General features: G+C 56.2%; 1 protein-coding gene across 10 annotated transcripts in view; it reads right to left on the bottom strand.

Moving 5' to 3' along the window:
- Window positions 1–1900: 1900 nt before the first annotated feature.
- The window catches only part of KIAA0232 (KIAA0232 ortholog), a 66785-nt gene continuing 52819 nt past the window's right edge, over window positions 1901–15866 (bottom strand). For 7 of the 10 annotated variants that reach the window (XM_016161225.2, XM_016161224.2, XM_036227471.1 and 4 more), the window contains 4 exons: window positions 10466–10574; window positions 7028–7105; window positions 6273–6370; window positions 1901–4314 (listed from right to left, as the gene is read on the bottom strand). In XM_016161225.2, coding sequence (XP_016016711.2) covers window positions 4132–4314; window positions 6273–6370; window positions 7028–7105; window positions 10466–10574 — 468 coding nt within the window. In that variant the 3' untranslated portion in view covers window positions 1901–4131. The remainder of the gene's footprint in view (window positions 4315–6272; window positions 6371–7027; window positions 7106–10465; window positions 10575–15866) is intronic. The other 3 variants (XM_036227470.1, XM_036227472.1, XM_036227473.1) reach the window with 3 other exon arrangements.

Consider the following 15866-nt stretch of genomic DNA (forward strand, 5'->3'; position numbering starts at 1 on the left):
ACGTCTCTGCCGGGCGGGCGGAGTGCGGCGACCGAGGGGCGCGCCGGGCCAGCGGCGGCCTCCAGAGCAGCCGCTCGCCGCCCGGGCTGTGCTCGCGACGGCGCCCGGCCCGGGGCGCCCTCCGCCGGCTGCGCTCCGAAGCGGGGGCTGGGCCCTCCCTTCCGTCCCCGGACGCCGCGCAGACGCAGGCCGCGCGCACCCTGCGAGCCCGCAGCCTGCCGGGGTGGCTCCTGCGGTGGCAGGAGCAGCGGCCTGAGCACTTTACCTAAGGAGCTTTTACGTCCCTTGGTTGTTTAAAAAGCACTTGGCTGTGACGTCAGACTTCCTGGGGACAGGAACAGGCCGGAGCCCGTTTCTGGGTAGCGAATGCGCACACGGCACCCCACCCAGCACCCCACCTGGCCCTCGCGGGCGTGGGCACTTGTGAAGCGATCCCGCTGACAGTACTGAAAGGACCACGGCAAAGGGGGCGCATGCGGCCCGCGTGGCCACTGGGCACACCCCTGGGCGATGCGTAAGCCGACAGAAAAGGCCCCCGACGATGCCGGTGCACCCGGACTGGGGCTGCCCTGCTGTGGGGACACCCTCCGGCCCCGCCTCAGGGGCCTCCGGGAAGGAGGTGTCTGTGCCCCCTCCCCACTCACCCGGGCGCCGCCGCTACCCCCAGGACGGCAGACGCTGTGACGATGCCCACGGGCCGGTCACTCGGAGGGAGTGGGGCACGAGGCACCGCCTTCAGCACGTGACTGTTGCTTTCCTAAGGTCACAGAGCCACCGCGCAGTGGGACCTGGGTTCCACGCTGCAAGAGCCCAACGCAGACACCGCCTCGCATCGTGGCCGGCAAGCGCTTTATAAAACACGGTGCTGGGCTGCCGGCCAGCGAGCTGCGGGAAAACGAGGCCGAATCCTCGAGCCTCACTCCCTGTACCCGACACGCATGCTGCGAAGATGACCTCTACGCGAAGTACATGGTTTCCAGAAAAACATGGGAGAATACTTTATACTCTTAAGATGGAGAAAGCATTTAAACACTTGCTACACGTTTCAGAAACCATAAATTTAAAAAAATGGAGAGAACACAACTGAAATCCCTGTCCCGAACCCATGTCCCCTCTGTCCAGCCCAAAAGCAAATGCTAAGCCCAAAACCAGTCCTCGCCTGAAGCACGCCACGGAATCAGTCCTGCCCCGCACACTCGCCGCTGGCCACGTCAGCGTGGGCGGCAGCAGGCCTCATGCAGGCGGCTTCCCTCGGGACAGCGACCGTGCGCGGAGCCCCACGGAGCTGCAGCCCAGCACAGCGAAGCGAGTGCAAGGACGCTGATTGACGGGGACCTGTCGCATCTCCGTCAGGGGGTGACAGCTATAAAAGTTGTCACGCAGATCTATTTCTGAAGTTACAGCAGAGCGGGCAAGTGCGGCCCTTTAATGCAAATGTCTGAGTACGTTCGGACACACGCTCGCTCGGCTGTCTCCGCGTGCCCTGCACAAATGTCAGAGGCGCACCTCAGGGGCACGGAGGAGCAGATGACGTCTTCCTTTACACTTCCCTCGAAACACGTCCGTTCCTTTCCTACAGCGAACACTATCATGTTAACATACACAGTATACAGATTTTTTCCAGAGCAAGAACACTTTGTCCACCTCCTAGGGACGGAACGCTGTGTTCTCTGCGGGATTCAGGCGGCGGTTGGGGCGGGGGTTTGGACGAAGGGAACTCGCTTCTCGGTGGGCCGCGCTCACTCTCCTCCAGCAGAGCAGCGCGCCAACGTTTTTTTGGCGGTGCCGGAAGAGGATCAGCTTTCCCGTGGGATGCTGTCACGGGGCGCCGCCTCCCACGCGCACGTGAGGAAGAGGAAGGAGCCTGGGGGTCTTCGCTACGGTAAATAAAGACAACCAATTGGTTTTCTAATTTTTTATTTGGTGTTAACTCCACAAGAAAACAAAAAATCAGTTACTCTGGTGTACGTGAAATCAGAACAATACAACCACGGGAAAAAAAATCTCAGCCTGAGAACGGGGACTGACACCTCAGTGCTACGGACACGCAATGCGCTTCATGCCACAGTGCGTCTCGGCGTCTTGCCGACTTTCTGAAAAGGCTTTTTCTTTGTGATCATCCATTCACAGAGCTAAAAACCACACTTCCACCCCTGTTGCTGCAAGCCTCTGGCCTCAGCCGCTTCGCTATGGACACAAGTAAATACGCTGGCTGTCACCCCTCGCCTGTCTGCGGGCCGGGGGGGATGCACCGCCAGCCCCGGAGCACGCTCTCGATCAGAAGCCGCTGTTCCAAACCAACGGGGCTAAAGGTCGTGTTCGAGATATATTTACTTGGTCTCTGCTACATAAGCAACGATTTCTAGGATGATCGTCACTGTAGTGATTTTTAGGAATTTACAACTTCCAATTCTTTTTTGCCTTTGCTGTTAAATTATATTTCAGTGCAGATGCTAATCAATTATTAGGAAGCTCCAGAAGAAAGAAAAATACATAAAACCTTATAGAGTCTGTAAATAAATAACAGCAACATAAAGTCTTACACACATACGTGCACACACGCGCACACACACAAACCCACTTTAAAGTGTCAAAAAGATGTGCTGCATAAAAATGACCCCCGACGTGTGAGATCACGCCCAACGGCCCGTGGGGTCTCACAGCAAGGATACACTGAACCCAGGGGACCCGCAGCCTCGGAGGGAGTCTTCTGAGCCATGGACTGAGAGAGAGGCAGCAGCGCCCAGTGCGCGCGCAGGGCACGCGTTTCCCGGCCAGTGCGGCCCTGGCGAGCGCCCTCTGCGCGCTGTCGCCACCCGAACCAGCGTGGAAGCCACCTCGTCCGTGTCAGACTTCTCTGCTGTTCTCGACGCTACAGACATGCCACACTGATTTCACACGTTAGGTTTTTAAAATAATAATAATAATAATGATGAGTTGGTTAAAAAGGAAATCATTTAAAAATGTTCAGGCTTTGCAAAGAGTGCCCCTCCCAACGCATGGCGGCATGAAAGCCCGCGGAGGAGATCGCGACAAACAACAGGACTTGCACGAGACGCGCTGCCCCCCGGTTCCCACGGGGCAGTCACACAGGTGTGGGAGAGACCGCGACTCTGCCCGCCCCCACCCCGCCACACACGGAACGTGCACAGAACATTCTCTCAAACACAGAATGCGATCTAAGCTATCCTACACCACAGCCACGAGGGCAGCGGGCTGCAGCGGGCTGCAGTGGCCGAGGTTTCTTTGGAGTGACGAGGTGGCCTTTATTGCATGTCAAACGTTTACAATTTTGAGTTCGAGGGGCCTCAATTCAATGTAGGTCACAAGAAAAATAAAATTTGCAACTAAGCTCCTCAGCAAATAGTGTAAAACTCGCCACACACAGCCCTGGAAGGTGTTCGGTGTAAATGAACTGCAACGTGAGAGCAGGCTGGGGGTGCTACGCCGCGGTGCCTCACGTACCACCCTACGCCCCGAATCCGTGGCTTCTCCAGTTAGCAGTAAAGTCACAAACCACAGTGCCTTCCATGACACTTCGCGGGAACACCCTAAGACAGAACACACAGCATCTTGTAAGTCTCTAGAAGCACGCCCCTGTGGTTCCGCCTTGTGACGGACGTGAGGTTTTGTGGAAGGGGGACCTGGGGGTCGGCACCTGAGCCCCCCTCTGGCCCTCGGGAAGGCCTGAGCCACTGCAGGGGCAGCGCTTCCACCCCAGTTCCTGGAGAGGAGAGCCTAAGTGTCCCAAAGCTACAGTGTGAGGAGCGGAAGTGGCTGCGGACAGCGCAGTGCTGATAAGGTGACAGTGACCTGGCTGCAGTGAGGAGGCCGCAGCTAAGATGCAAAAAGCAGCGACACTTCTAGGACGAGCACATGCACACCCATTCTTGATTCGACAACACAATCTAGTCTATTTCAAAGAGCCAAGAATTGAACAGCTTGGAAAAAACAATCTTCAACAGGATAGCTGTCCTCAACTCTAAAATAAGCAAGAAGAGAAAGGTAAGTACTGATCTGAATCAGTTAATTGAGAAGAAACCTAAGGTGGTGTTTTAGATTAACAGGCCTCACAAAAGGGTCATTTCCCATCACATTTCGTTTTTAAAAAATTTGCACTACTCTGCAGGTTTAGAGATGAGTTCGAGAAAAGAGGCCCTCCTCGCTGGGCTCGGCCCAGCCGCCGCCGCCGCCATCCGAGCCTGGGTCCCCGGGGTCGGAGCCGGCGCTGGAGGACGCCCTTCTGCGGGTGCGGTTGGATCTCACTCCAGAACTTCTCTCTCCCGTGCATCTTGCTTCATAAACAGAAGACACCTAAGATTAAAGGAACAATTTTCAGCAGATCAAAAGCCATTTTCAAAATGGCTACACGGTGCTTTATACACAGAGATTAAATAACGAGTCACTAACGTTTTCCTGTGGACAGTTAAGAATCATGAAGCATTTCACTGTTTCAAGACCCAGCTCTTCCCCCGATCCAGAGGTGGGTGCTAGATTGGGCACCAGGACGCGCACATGGCCACCCCCTCCCAAGGCTTCCACGCCACGAAGGAGACCTGCGAAGCCAAGCAGCAGGACCTCGTGCTGCAGGGGAAGGGGACCGGTGACCCCGTGGGGGCGCTGAGGGCAGCAGTAGCAGGGAAGGCAGATCTCTGAGGACAGGCGCCCTCACCTGACGGCTGGGAAAAGCAGGTGGAGCCAAAGGACCAGCCAGAGACTGCTGGGGCCCTGGGGGCTGCGCTTCCGAACTGGGGTTCCAACAGAAGCTGGGCTTCTCAGGAAAAACTGTTGTGTGGGACTGTCCCCCACACATCGGATGGTCAGGCTCGCTGGCCCCCAAAACATTAAATGCAAGTGGCAGCCCCTCCCCCGTCGGTAATTAGCAACGCTCCCTCCAACCCCCTCAGTAAATCAGCAACACCTCCCCCACTGTAGTTGGTGACGCTTCTCCCACCCCCAAAAGTGGTTTGTGATGCTGCCCACGTCGCAGAAACCAGCAGCATCCCCATCAGTGACCAGCACCCCCTTTCCTAGTGGCAGTACTGTCCCTAATGAGCACTCCTGAGGCAGGAACACGCGGAGGCAGCCATACTGGGGGGACAGGACATCAGAAGGGCACATGGGGGCAAAACGCCAGGGCCTCCCGGGCCGGCTAGGAGTCTGGGCGCTGTCCTAAGAGCCTTGGCAAAAGACAGCAGGTCTGCGCTGCGCACGGGGCGCACGTGGCTGTATGACCCGAGGGCCAGGGTCCAAAGCTTGCGAGCCTCGCTTTTCTTTTCTGCAAAATGGCGTGACAGCACCTACCTCGGGGGGCTGGGGCGGAGACTGAATGAGGCCAGCCCTGGGAGGCCATCCTGCCCTGCTGTGGGAGAGAAGCCCCAAGCAACACGAGCGGAGGGGGAAGCGGAGGGGGAAGCCCGGGCAGCTGTGCGGCGGGGTGGCCTGCGCCAGCTGTGTTTGGGGCGGGGGAGCGCGCGGGTCGGGGCGGGGCTGGCAGACTGAGCAGATGGCGGGACGTCTGGGGAGCAACCTGCAAGTCTGGACTGCTGACGGTGGGTGCAGCCGGGGACCGGGGACCTTCCATAGGGAGGGTCGGGGGGTGCCCGGGGAGGCCCCGAACACCGACAGCCCCAGCGCAGCGGCGTGGGGGCGGCCAGGCCCCACGCTACAGGGAGCTCTGGGACAGCATTCTCGCAGCACCTGAACCGACACTGACAGTCGCCCCACAGAAAAAGAAGTTTCCTTAGATCCATTCGCCTGCTGCCTAACTGGGCGGGGCCTGCGCTGGCACTGCGCCAGGCCCCGCCCCTGAGCCAGGCTCCGCCCCTGAGCCAGGCCCCGCCCCGCATCAGGCGGCTCCGGGTTCTGGGGGGAGACAGACAGCCCTGGGGGAGACAGACACACAGTCAGATGCTCTGGCTGTGACAACAGAGTCCTCCCAGGCACGGCCAGGGCCGTGTGGGGTGCTGTGGAAGAGGAAAAGGGGGCCCGCCTGAGGGGTTTAAGGGGGAGTGACAGGCTCCGGCTGGGATTTAGAAATTCCCTCCGGCAGCGGTGCGAAGGGCTGCTGGAGGTGGAGGACCTGGGGAGCCCCTGGGAAGTGGCTGAGGTGGGAGGTGTCCCAGACCACAGAGGAGAAAGGTCACATCCACAGGGCTTGGTGGCCCGGGAGGGGAGGGGGAGAGGAAGTGCACAGGACTCCCAGATTTCAGCTTGAGTGACAGAACGGGGTGGCCGTTGTAAGGTGATAACGAGCAGGACAGTCCACTTACCCTATTAAAATCTAACAGACGCTCCTCATTACTGGGCATTTCTTTAGCATCTGGATATTCTTCTATACCATTCTCTCCCTTGGCATTTGTATAACAGTCTTAATCATTTTGAATGGAGAAGGGAAAAGAGGGAAAGGGGGAAATTCCATTAAGACACAGTTATGAAACACGCATTCTTGTTTCGCTGCTGAACCTCAGATCGGTCAAGTCTGCCAACCCTCGGGAGGTGCTAAGTGGCCACTAAAAGCAGACATGGTCAGCTCAGTCGGCCGGGGGTGTACGAGGACACCAGGCCGATTTAAAAACTCTTTTAACAGACTGTTTATCGAGTCTTTAAAAAAACAGGCCAGTATCACCACACACTCCTGTCGCCCTGCCACGAGACCGTCATCCACACACGCGGGCACACCTCGCTCCCCTGCACCTCACTTGACTGTGCTTTGCAGATGCTGCATTAAAAAAAAAAAAAATCGAAGGCAAGACCCTACACCAGCAAAAGACGCATGTTCCCATGACGCTCGCTGCACTGCGGTGGCCTGGGAGGTGCCTGTGTCCACACTCACAACGTGACGGGCCCTGGGCACAGGGTCAAAGCCGGCTGTGCGGAGGGCGACAGAGCAACCGCGTGCACAGCCGTGTAACAGACGAACGATGGCGCGTCAGACAGGAGGACGTGCGGTCAGACAACAGTGCGGCGGCCCTGTCTGTTCTTCGCGGCTCAACGACATGCTACAAAGCTACGCTATTTCTTTTACCTGTGGACTCGGGTAGAGAAGCGAGGCTAATGGTCTGACTGGGTAAGCGGCTCGCAGAAGGGGACAGGGAACTACAAGCTGGAATGAGAAGAAATCAAATAAATCATTTAGTCCAGCGGTTCTCGGCCCGGGCTGGACATTCCAATCGCCTGGGGGCCTTTAAGGACAGTCTGCAAGCCCAGTTCCCCATCTGAGAGTCCAGATGAATTGGTCCGGGGAACAGACGAGTATTAACGTTTTCTGACAGCTCCCAGGTCATTCTCTCCCCACCCCAATATTCGAGATATATGTATAAATATTATAGCTGACTCTGTCCCCCAGCTAACTCTGATGCGCAGCCAGGAGCCAGGGCTGAGATGCGCTGGTCTTGACCTAGACCAGCCCCCATTCACCTTAACTCTATGGAGAGACGCAGTGAAGAGACATCGATCGTAGGCCTGGGTGTGGACCCCAACACTGACGTCGCCGTAAGTCCTTTAACACCCCCGAGCATTTGTCCCTCCAGACCAGGACCACCTGCGCCCCCGCAGTACGGCTGCCGTGAGGCTCAACGAGGCGGTATGCTACCCCTTCGCAAAACTGGAGGGGACAGGGCCAGCGCTCCACGGCGACTGCGCCCTCCCGCCGTCGGTGGCAGACCTGTGCGAGCGGGAAGGCAAGGCCGTCTGGGCCCTGCCCAGCCTCTCACCAGGCCGAGCTGGCCCTGCTGTGCTCACCGCAACCTGTAGTTCTGACTGCTGCAGGTCCTCGAGGTCACCAGTTTACATTCGTGAAAACCACCAGGCTCCAGGAAGAGGCAGGGCAGCCCCGTCCTGGTTATGCGACGTGCCTGCGACATAACGGGGCGAGCTGCTGAGCCCTGAGCCCCAGTTCCCTCATCTCTAACAGGGTCACCACTTGCCCTCAGGTTTCTGTGCAAGTTAAGAGAGACGGGGCGTGTGCAGCCTCAAGTTCAGTGCCGCACACCCAGCAACGCCCACGAGGGCAGGGCCTCGGCCTGTTTGCCTGTGTCCGCAGTGAACTGTCTGGCACAAGGCAGGCATGCAAGAACTCCCCGCTGAACAGACGTGTATGTGGATGCATGCAGGCTCACAGGTGGCAGACTGCATGTGCGCGGGGCTCTGGGAGCCGGGACAGGCTGCCTCACTTACACCAGGGGTCCCCAAACCCCGGGCCATGGACCAGTACTGGACCATGGCCTGTTAGGAACCGGGCCACACAGCATGTGAGCAGTGGGCAAGCGAGCAAAGCTCATTCTGGATCTGCAGCTGCTCCCAGCACCAGCATCGCCGCCTCAGCTCCGCCTCGGATCGTCAGGCACTGGATTCTCATAGGAGCACTGGCCCCTGGTGCCACAAAGGTTGAGACCTCTGCTGTAAGGGGTGGTCCTCCTCCCCCACCAAAAGGCTAAGGGCTCCCAGGCTGGCCCGACTCGGGAGTGGCACGGGATTGCTACTCATCATTAGCAACACGAGGAGCTGCAGGAGCTGAGTGGTGAGAGGCTACTTGTTCCCCTGCCGGTCTTCTGAGACTAAGGCCCCACTCCCGGCACAGAGAGAAAGATGCTTCCTAACGCCACTACGGGGCAACCTGCAGGGACCTAACTCACAGCTGTGAGTTAAAGCTCATTCGAAAGCCTGGTTGCCATTATTTATCCATTGAGAGTTTCTCTATATGCCACTTCACAATGAAAAAAAGGCATTCTGTCCTAACGATCACTGACAGCACCCACCATGGAACCAGAGAGACACCACGGGTCTGGAGCCCAGAGCTGGAACTGGATTCCTAGACAGGAAGCTGGACTAAGGCTGCAAAGAGCAAAGAACTCTGTGTGTGTGAAAGTCTTCCTAGGACCCCCCAGCACAGGCCTTTGCCGCCCCCAGACCCTGCCTGCCGCGCATCCTGCTCCCGCTGGCTCTCCCCGGGAGGTGGGGAGGTCTCTGCTGCACCTGCGCCCTGGTAACTCCATGACGTGACGCTCGCCCAGGGAACTAGGCTAGACCTGAGTCAAGGCAGCTTTGTGCTCCTCGCGTCTCCCTGGGCACCAAGCGCAGACGGCTGCTGCAGAGAGCAAAGCTTCTGAACAAGACAGGCTGGGCTGGAACTGAGCTCAACGGCCAGTGCATGATTCTGGGCAAATTCTTAAACCCAAGATTTAGCTTCTCCATCTGAAAACTAGGGTGACTTCACACGAGGCTTCTGTGGGAGTTACAGAAAACATATCGACAGCACCTTGTAAATTATAAAGGCAAACAGATATTAGCTAATGGTGGGACAAGAGACCTTGAACAAACACTGTTAAACACACAAAACCGAAGCTAAGAATGAAGCCTGCGCGCGGGGCCTTCCTTACGGCCCAGCGAACTTTCGGGCGCAGGAGGCAGGGTTTGGGGGGCTGCTTTTGTGCCTATAGAACAGAAAGGCGCAGTCAGCCAGCTAAGGCCAGAGAAGGTGTTCTGAGCACCCGGAGCCTGCAAAGCATTGTGGGCAGTGAGGGACATCGCTGGCTCCACATTAACTACAATTAGCCGAGAGACGAGACAGACGGGCGAACATGGAAATGCTAACAAGTGACTCAGCGCTCTGACGGGAGAGGCTGCTCAGCAAGTGCTGCGGCCAAGGACGCGCAGGAGACCACAGCAATCTGGACAAGCTCGCCCGCTGGGCTGACCCGTCCCCGCCGCCCCCCTGGCTCCAGGTCGGGGGACTCCACAGCTTCCAGGGGCGTCCACCTGGAGGCTCCCAGACTGAGTCATCTTCACTCGACCTGCCGCTGCTCCCGTCTCCCTCCCGCCTCTCGCTCCTCACAGTCACCCCACAGACTCTGGCGTCCTCTCGAAACCTCGTGGTGCTGTTCTATCCACCTGCCCCCAGCGCCCTGGGCCAGGCCCCTATCCTAGCAGCCCCAGACCCGCAAGAGCCCAAGAACCCCCACAGACGCCCTCCGGTTTCTCTATTCCCTCTCCACTCTGTTGCTAGAATTGTTTTAAAACACAGACCTGACACCTTCCCATCTGAAACCCTTTAAACGGCCTCTCCTTGCTGCACGTCCAATTCCACCTGACTCAGCAGAGCTCCGGAACCTGCTTGGCCGCCTGCCTTTCCGCCCTCAGCCACGACCCCGCTGGGCCCTCCGTGTCCCTGCTCCCCTGGCCTTTGTGCGGCCCGTCCTTTCCACAGGACGGTCCTTCCTCAACTTCCCCACCGGGGGCCTCCCTGAAGGCCTCCCCGAGACTCGCTGGGAGCCGCACAGCTCTCACCCACATCTTCCCCCACCTCAGGCCGTGGCTTTAGTTCCCCTCAGTGTCCCCAGAGCCTGACGAATGCTACCCACACAGAAACCTCTCGTGTTTTCTGGACTGATAGTCATAGAAAAATAATTTATTGCTCTTAATGAATTAGAAATCTGAAAGAATGGCTTAATATAGGTCTCCTTACCTTCACACTCTGATGCAGGAAAAAGGGGAGAGTACAAGGCTTTTTCCCACCAAGTCTGTTTTTCTTGACTTCTGTTCATTCCTTGTACATCAGTGTTCAACATGGGAAACTGTTTAGATTAAACCAAATACAGAAAAACTTTACAAATTTTCAGGATAAAACAAAAATTCAAGCATTAACTATAAACTACAAACCCAAGATTTTTAAATCGCTGTTTACTGTTTTAAAATAAAAAATGGCAACATGTCCATAACACACAAAAGAAGTTTTTCTTAAAAAGCATTTATATTGGAACTGGAATGAAAATCTTCTTTAAAGACACAACAAAAGGCAAAGCCACGTAACATAACAGGAAACACCCCAAGTAAGGCAGGTGTCTAGTTCTGGAGCGCGCAGAGAGACAGGGTGGCCACGTGTCCCTGATGCTGTGAGAAAACAGGAGGACCCTCTTCTTCACATATCCAGGCAAGGAGTCGAAGCAGAAGAAATGAGACAGAAGAAAATTTTACAGGCAGAGTTACTGACCTAAAGGTCTTTATAACAGAACTATCTGCTTCAGTGAGAACCAGAAGGAAGCTAAGACTAAAACCAAATAATAAAACCGGGAACAGTTCGGATTTGGATTGCAACACGGCCATCGGAACAAGGCAGGAAGGGCTCCTGGGCAGGGGACCCATGCCCCTGCGTCTCCATGGCCCTGCAGGACAGAAGGCGCCCAGGCTCCATCCCTCACTAGTGGACCGCGCAGTCCCAGCTGGATCCTGCCCACCTGCCTGGGCACTGAGGCCTGGATGCAGAGTGGCCAGAGGTCAGCAGCAGCAGCAGTGATCATTAGTGATTAAGGAATGTCCTCGTGAGTGGTAATCAGAAGACCTCTGGCCGACTGAGGTCACCACGTGCATCCTAGTGTGCTTGTTGTCGGGGCAACACTTGTCCACGCCCCTTCTTCACTGGGCCTGACCAAGGCTCTCCCAGGGCAAGGCCCATCCTGGTATCTCTACCTCTCCCGGCCCCTAACTCAGTGGGTGCCTGCTCAATGGCTAGGCCTGAATGCAGCATACATCTTTACTGTTTTCGAAGACACTCTGTTTTGTGTTCAAGTTTCAAATCTGAACTGTTCAGCAACTAATGATGATTCTCTAACAGGATTTTGTTCTTCAATAAAATGTAAATTATTTATGAGTCTAAACCTTTTTGATTTAGCAATGTATATATTTTTTTAATTTAACTAAATGGTAAATACACTTTGAACTTTCATTTTCAGAAACACTCCTAGGTCAGAAACTGCCTACCCGGTGGTCAGTTAGCTGTCACTTTTTTCTCCTGAAGCGTAGTCTAACCATAAAAATCAGTACTGCTATTAGATAAACAGATACCGCGGCCAACAGAACTGACAAGGCTGGGCAGCGAGGCCAGCAATATGCGGGGTGTGCGGTTAATTCGAGGTGACCAATTACACCTTGTATGGAGTCACCACACCAGAAGACCTTTCCAGAAAGACCGTGCCTCCTCTCCAGGGCATACGTATTGTGAGACTGCTTAGTGCTGCTCAGGAGCAGGGAAGGCTCCCTGCGAAGACCTCGCTGTCGCCCCCGAGGCGCCATGACACAGAGAGGAAGGAACTGGGCTACAAGTTCTTATCTGAGAGGAAAGCGTCCTGGCGGGCTGTGGACTGATGGGTGTTTTCTTCCGTGAGCACGGTGACACTCCTTCCCCGTCAATCCTTCCTTCAGGCTGCGGGATCGGGGGAGGGGAAGGCAGGCCGGAGGGGGTCAGGGCGCCATGGAGGACGAACAGGTCAGATACAAGTGGAACCGGACTGTGAGCTCCGTGAGGGCAGGGACAGCATGGCACTCATGTCCACACGTCCAGACACAGGGCCAGCACTGCAGGCACCCGACGTCCGCTGACCAAAGGGCCCAGTGGTCGGACGCGTCTGCGCACCAAGCGCACCGTTTTCTCCTTCCTGCCGAAACCGCTGTGAAGGTCATGCCAGTTCCTGCCAGTTTTAGGGTTTTTCCTGCATCTCCATTCAAATCCAATGGTTGGGGCTTTTTAGTCCTGTTTTATGCTACACTGAACACATATTTAATCAATATGGATCATTTTTTATGCCGCTTTGTCTCTCAAGTTTTTAAATAAAAACGTTGTTAATATACAATATTATATTAGTTTCAGGTGTACAGCATGGTGATTCGACGTCTATGTACCTAATGAAGTGATCACCATAAATCTAGTAACCCTGTAACGCCGTCCAAGGTCATTACAATATTATTGACGGCTACCTTTGCCATATGAATACGTTACTTTGTCCCATCTTTCCACTTAGCTGTTCCCAACTTTTAGGCTGCACAGTAAAGACAACCATGTTTTGCCTAAATAACGTCTGTTTGATGTATTAATTCAATTTCTGGTTTGGTTGAGAATTTAAAAAGAAAAAAAGGAAGACGTAATGGAGGGAGGAGGCGGCAACAGAACACAAGCCTGCAGGGCCGGGCGCCTGGGCCCCTGGGCTCGGCCGGCTCCCCGGGCGGCTTCCTGGCTGGCCTTGGCCTCCGCGCCCACAGGCCCTTCCTCCACGTGCACCTGCGCCAGGGACCTGCGCCCCCATCCGCCTGCCCCCTCCCTCCGCACAGCACCGTGCTCTGGCGTTCAGGGTAACCGCGCTTTGACGGACTCCACAAACGCGACAATCTTTGTCCCTGACTGGCAGCATCGAGGACGGCACCCAGATACAGCAGGCTCTTAGTAGACACTTGATGAATGAATGCAACAGTGGGAGGGGGGGAGCCATAAACTTGGTCCAGAAAGCTCGGCCAGAGGTTCTGGCAACAGGTGGAGGTGAGCGAGGCTCCCGCTCCCCGCTCGCAGCAGACAGCCCCGGTTCGGTCCGGCGGAGAGGGGTGCTCGGTGCGCCTCTGAGAACGCCCTTTGCTACGGCCAGTTACTGGGCCCACAGAGAAAAAAGGAAGCCTTCCATAAGCCTTGTGCTTTGGGAAAAAAAGAAAGGAAATGTAAAAGAAGAGATGCAGAGAACAGAGGCCAAGGGAGAGACGCGGCCTGTTTTGAGCGTCCCCGCACCGACAGGAAGCGCAGTCAGGGAAGGCACTCGGAAGGCACCTGGGCTCCTCCCCTCAGCCTGGGATCTGGGGCAGGCAGCCCACTCTCTGGGCCTAGTGTCCTGAGCAGTCACGGGGGATGATCTCTGCAGGTCGCCGTGGGCACTCGACAGGGTAGCGGTGCGAAAGCGGTGGGCACAGTGCCTGACACAGGTGGGCTGGGCACCGTGGCCCCGGGCAGCCCGGCCCTCTACTCACGGGGCCCGGCTTCCAGGGCCACTGGCCCGGCACCAGCCTCCTCTCCTGCACGGTCGATTCCCGCAGACGAGAGGCGCCTTCTGCTCCCTTGCGGTGCTCCAAAGGCCTGGCACGAAGCCAGCGGCCCATCGGACGACACGTGACGCTTTCGCCACTAACGTATGCGCAGACGGACACCGGAGGCGCGCACTGCTGCTCCTCGCCTTCCGCCTGACACTTCGGAAGCCACGACCTAATCGTGGTGCTGCCGGCACATGTGAGGTTTCAAGCCTCGGCTTTTGCTTACGCTGTTCCTCCGCCCGGAGGCCCCAGACCCTCAGCGGTGTTCAGAAAGCCGCCCTCAGCCCTCGCAGGCTGTGGGGCTCTGCTCTGGGTCTCCGCAGCACCTGTGCTCGCCTCTGCCATGCCACCTACCATGTTACCTGAAACTGTTTGCCCAAATGCCCTACAAGACGACAGACTGGCTGGGTCAATCGCGGTCCAGCCATACAACAGAAGACTGTGCAGAAGATGAACAAGGGGGGCGATTACCACGAAGTGCCACTTCGCCAAGAGGACACGTAGGGGGACACCGCTGTGCACACACTGGCGCATGGGCCGTGGCACGTCCTCGGAGGCGACGCCAGAACGCACCCTCCCGGCTGCTGCTGGGGAGGGGCCTTTTCACCGCGCACGTGCCCTCTCGTGACTTCTGGACTCGAGCCGCAGGAATGCACTACCCACTTCAATAAAATAAACTCTCTGTTTACAAACTGGCCTTTGTGACTAGACGGGATTCCTTGAGGGCAAGGGCAATGCCTGTTCATACAGGCACCTAATTCAGCGACGGGCATGTAACAGGTATTCAATAAATGATCGCTAAACTGAACTGAACTTTCAAAAAGAATCATAACTCATGTTTCTGGGCACCAATTCTATTAGAAATCCTACATTTCAGTCTGCCTGGTCTGAGATAGCTGGGTAACTAGTGACCTTTAGGATGGGGCTCCCAGAATGCCCTGTGTAGGCTGCCCTCACTCAGAAAAGGGGGAAGAGCCTCGCAGGGGCTCCGCAAGGCTGACGGAGCAGTGTGAGAGAGGCAACGCACAGCCTCACCCTAGCCTGGCCCCACACTCTCTCGGCCTCTCCATAATTCAGGCGAGTCTGTGAAGTCCGCTCCGACCCGGCTCTAAGCTGTGGCGATGCTGCCAGACCAGGGCTGACAGTACCGACAACATCTAGACTGTCACACGACCCCGCAATGTCCTCTGAGGACCTTACTGGTGGTCAGAACCTTTCACGACAGCCCGGAATTCTGATAGCACATAAATACATCAACACGCTAGTCAGCGCAGGAGCGTGGCAGGGTGTGATGCAGACTCTCTCTTCCTTCCCATCTGGACCCAGGCGAGACACGGAGTGCACAAAGGAACACGTAAGGATGAAAGCGGGACAAGAAACAGACAAACGCTCGCCGCGCTGTTTTTTCAGTTCTCAGTTAAGCTCAGAGGTCAGTGTTTCAACGGGATCAAATTCCCGCCTGAGGACGTCCAGGCAAGCTAACCCAGCACTGATTCTCCTCGCCCACCCTCGCAGGCACCCGGGACCCGAGGCACCGACCCCACAAGCGACCCCACACGGGAGGAAGGCACAGTCCGCATCCCTAAGGAGCTTATAATCTAATGAGAAAAAGTATGTAAAGACTCATGGAAAGTGGAAATGCAATTTAGAAAGAGGTATAAAATGCATGAAAAAGGAGAAATTATTTGTTGTGGGGAGTGGGTGGAGCAGGGGAGAGGAAGTAGGGATTGTGTCAGCGAAGGGGGTGGGAGGGATTTAGGCGTGCCACAGGTGGGTGGAGGGTGCACAAGGGACATTCGTCGGCTCTCCCGTCACCACCACCACCTCCAGCTGCCTTTTTAGTAAGTGGTTCCTGAACAAGGCCGGGCACGGCTTTGCCAAGCGACGGCTGAACAGTAGGCAGATCACTGTGCTATTCTGTGGAACAGGTCACTGCCTTAAGTGCGAGTCCTTCAAGTCCACTTCTTAGGACTAGTCAAAAGGGACAGTGACCCCTGTTAACAAAACTATTACTATGACCTCAT

Source organism: Rousettus aegyptiacus, unplaced genomic scaffold, assembly GCF_014176215.1.
Source record: "Rousettus aegyptiacus isolate mRouAeg1 unplaced genomic scaffold, mRouAeg1.p scaffold_m13_p_10, whole genome shotgun sequence".
In the NCBI taxonomy this organism is placed as follows: Eukaryota; Metazoa; Chordata; class Mammalia; order Chiroptera; family Pteropodidae; genus Rousettus; species Rousettus aegyptiacus.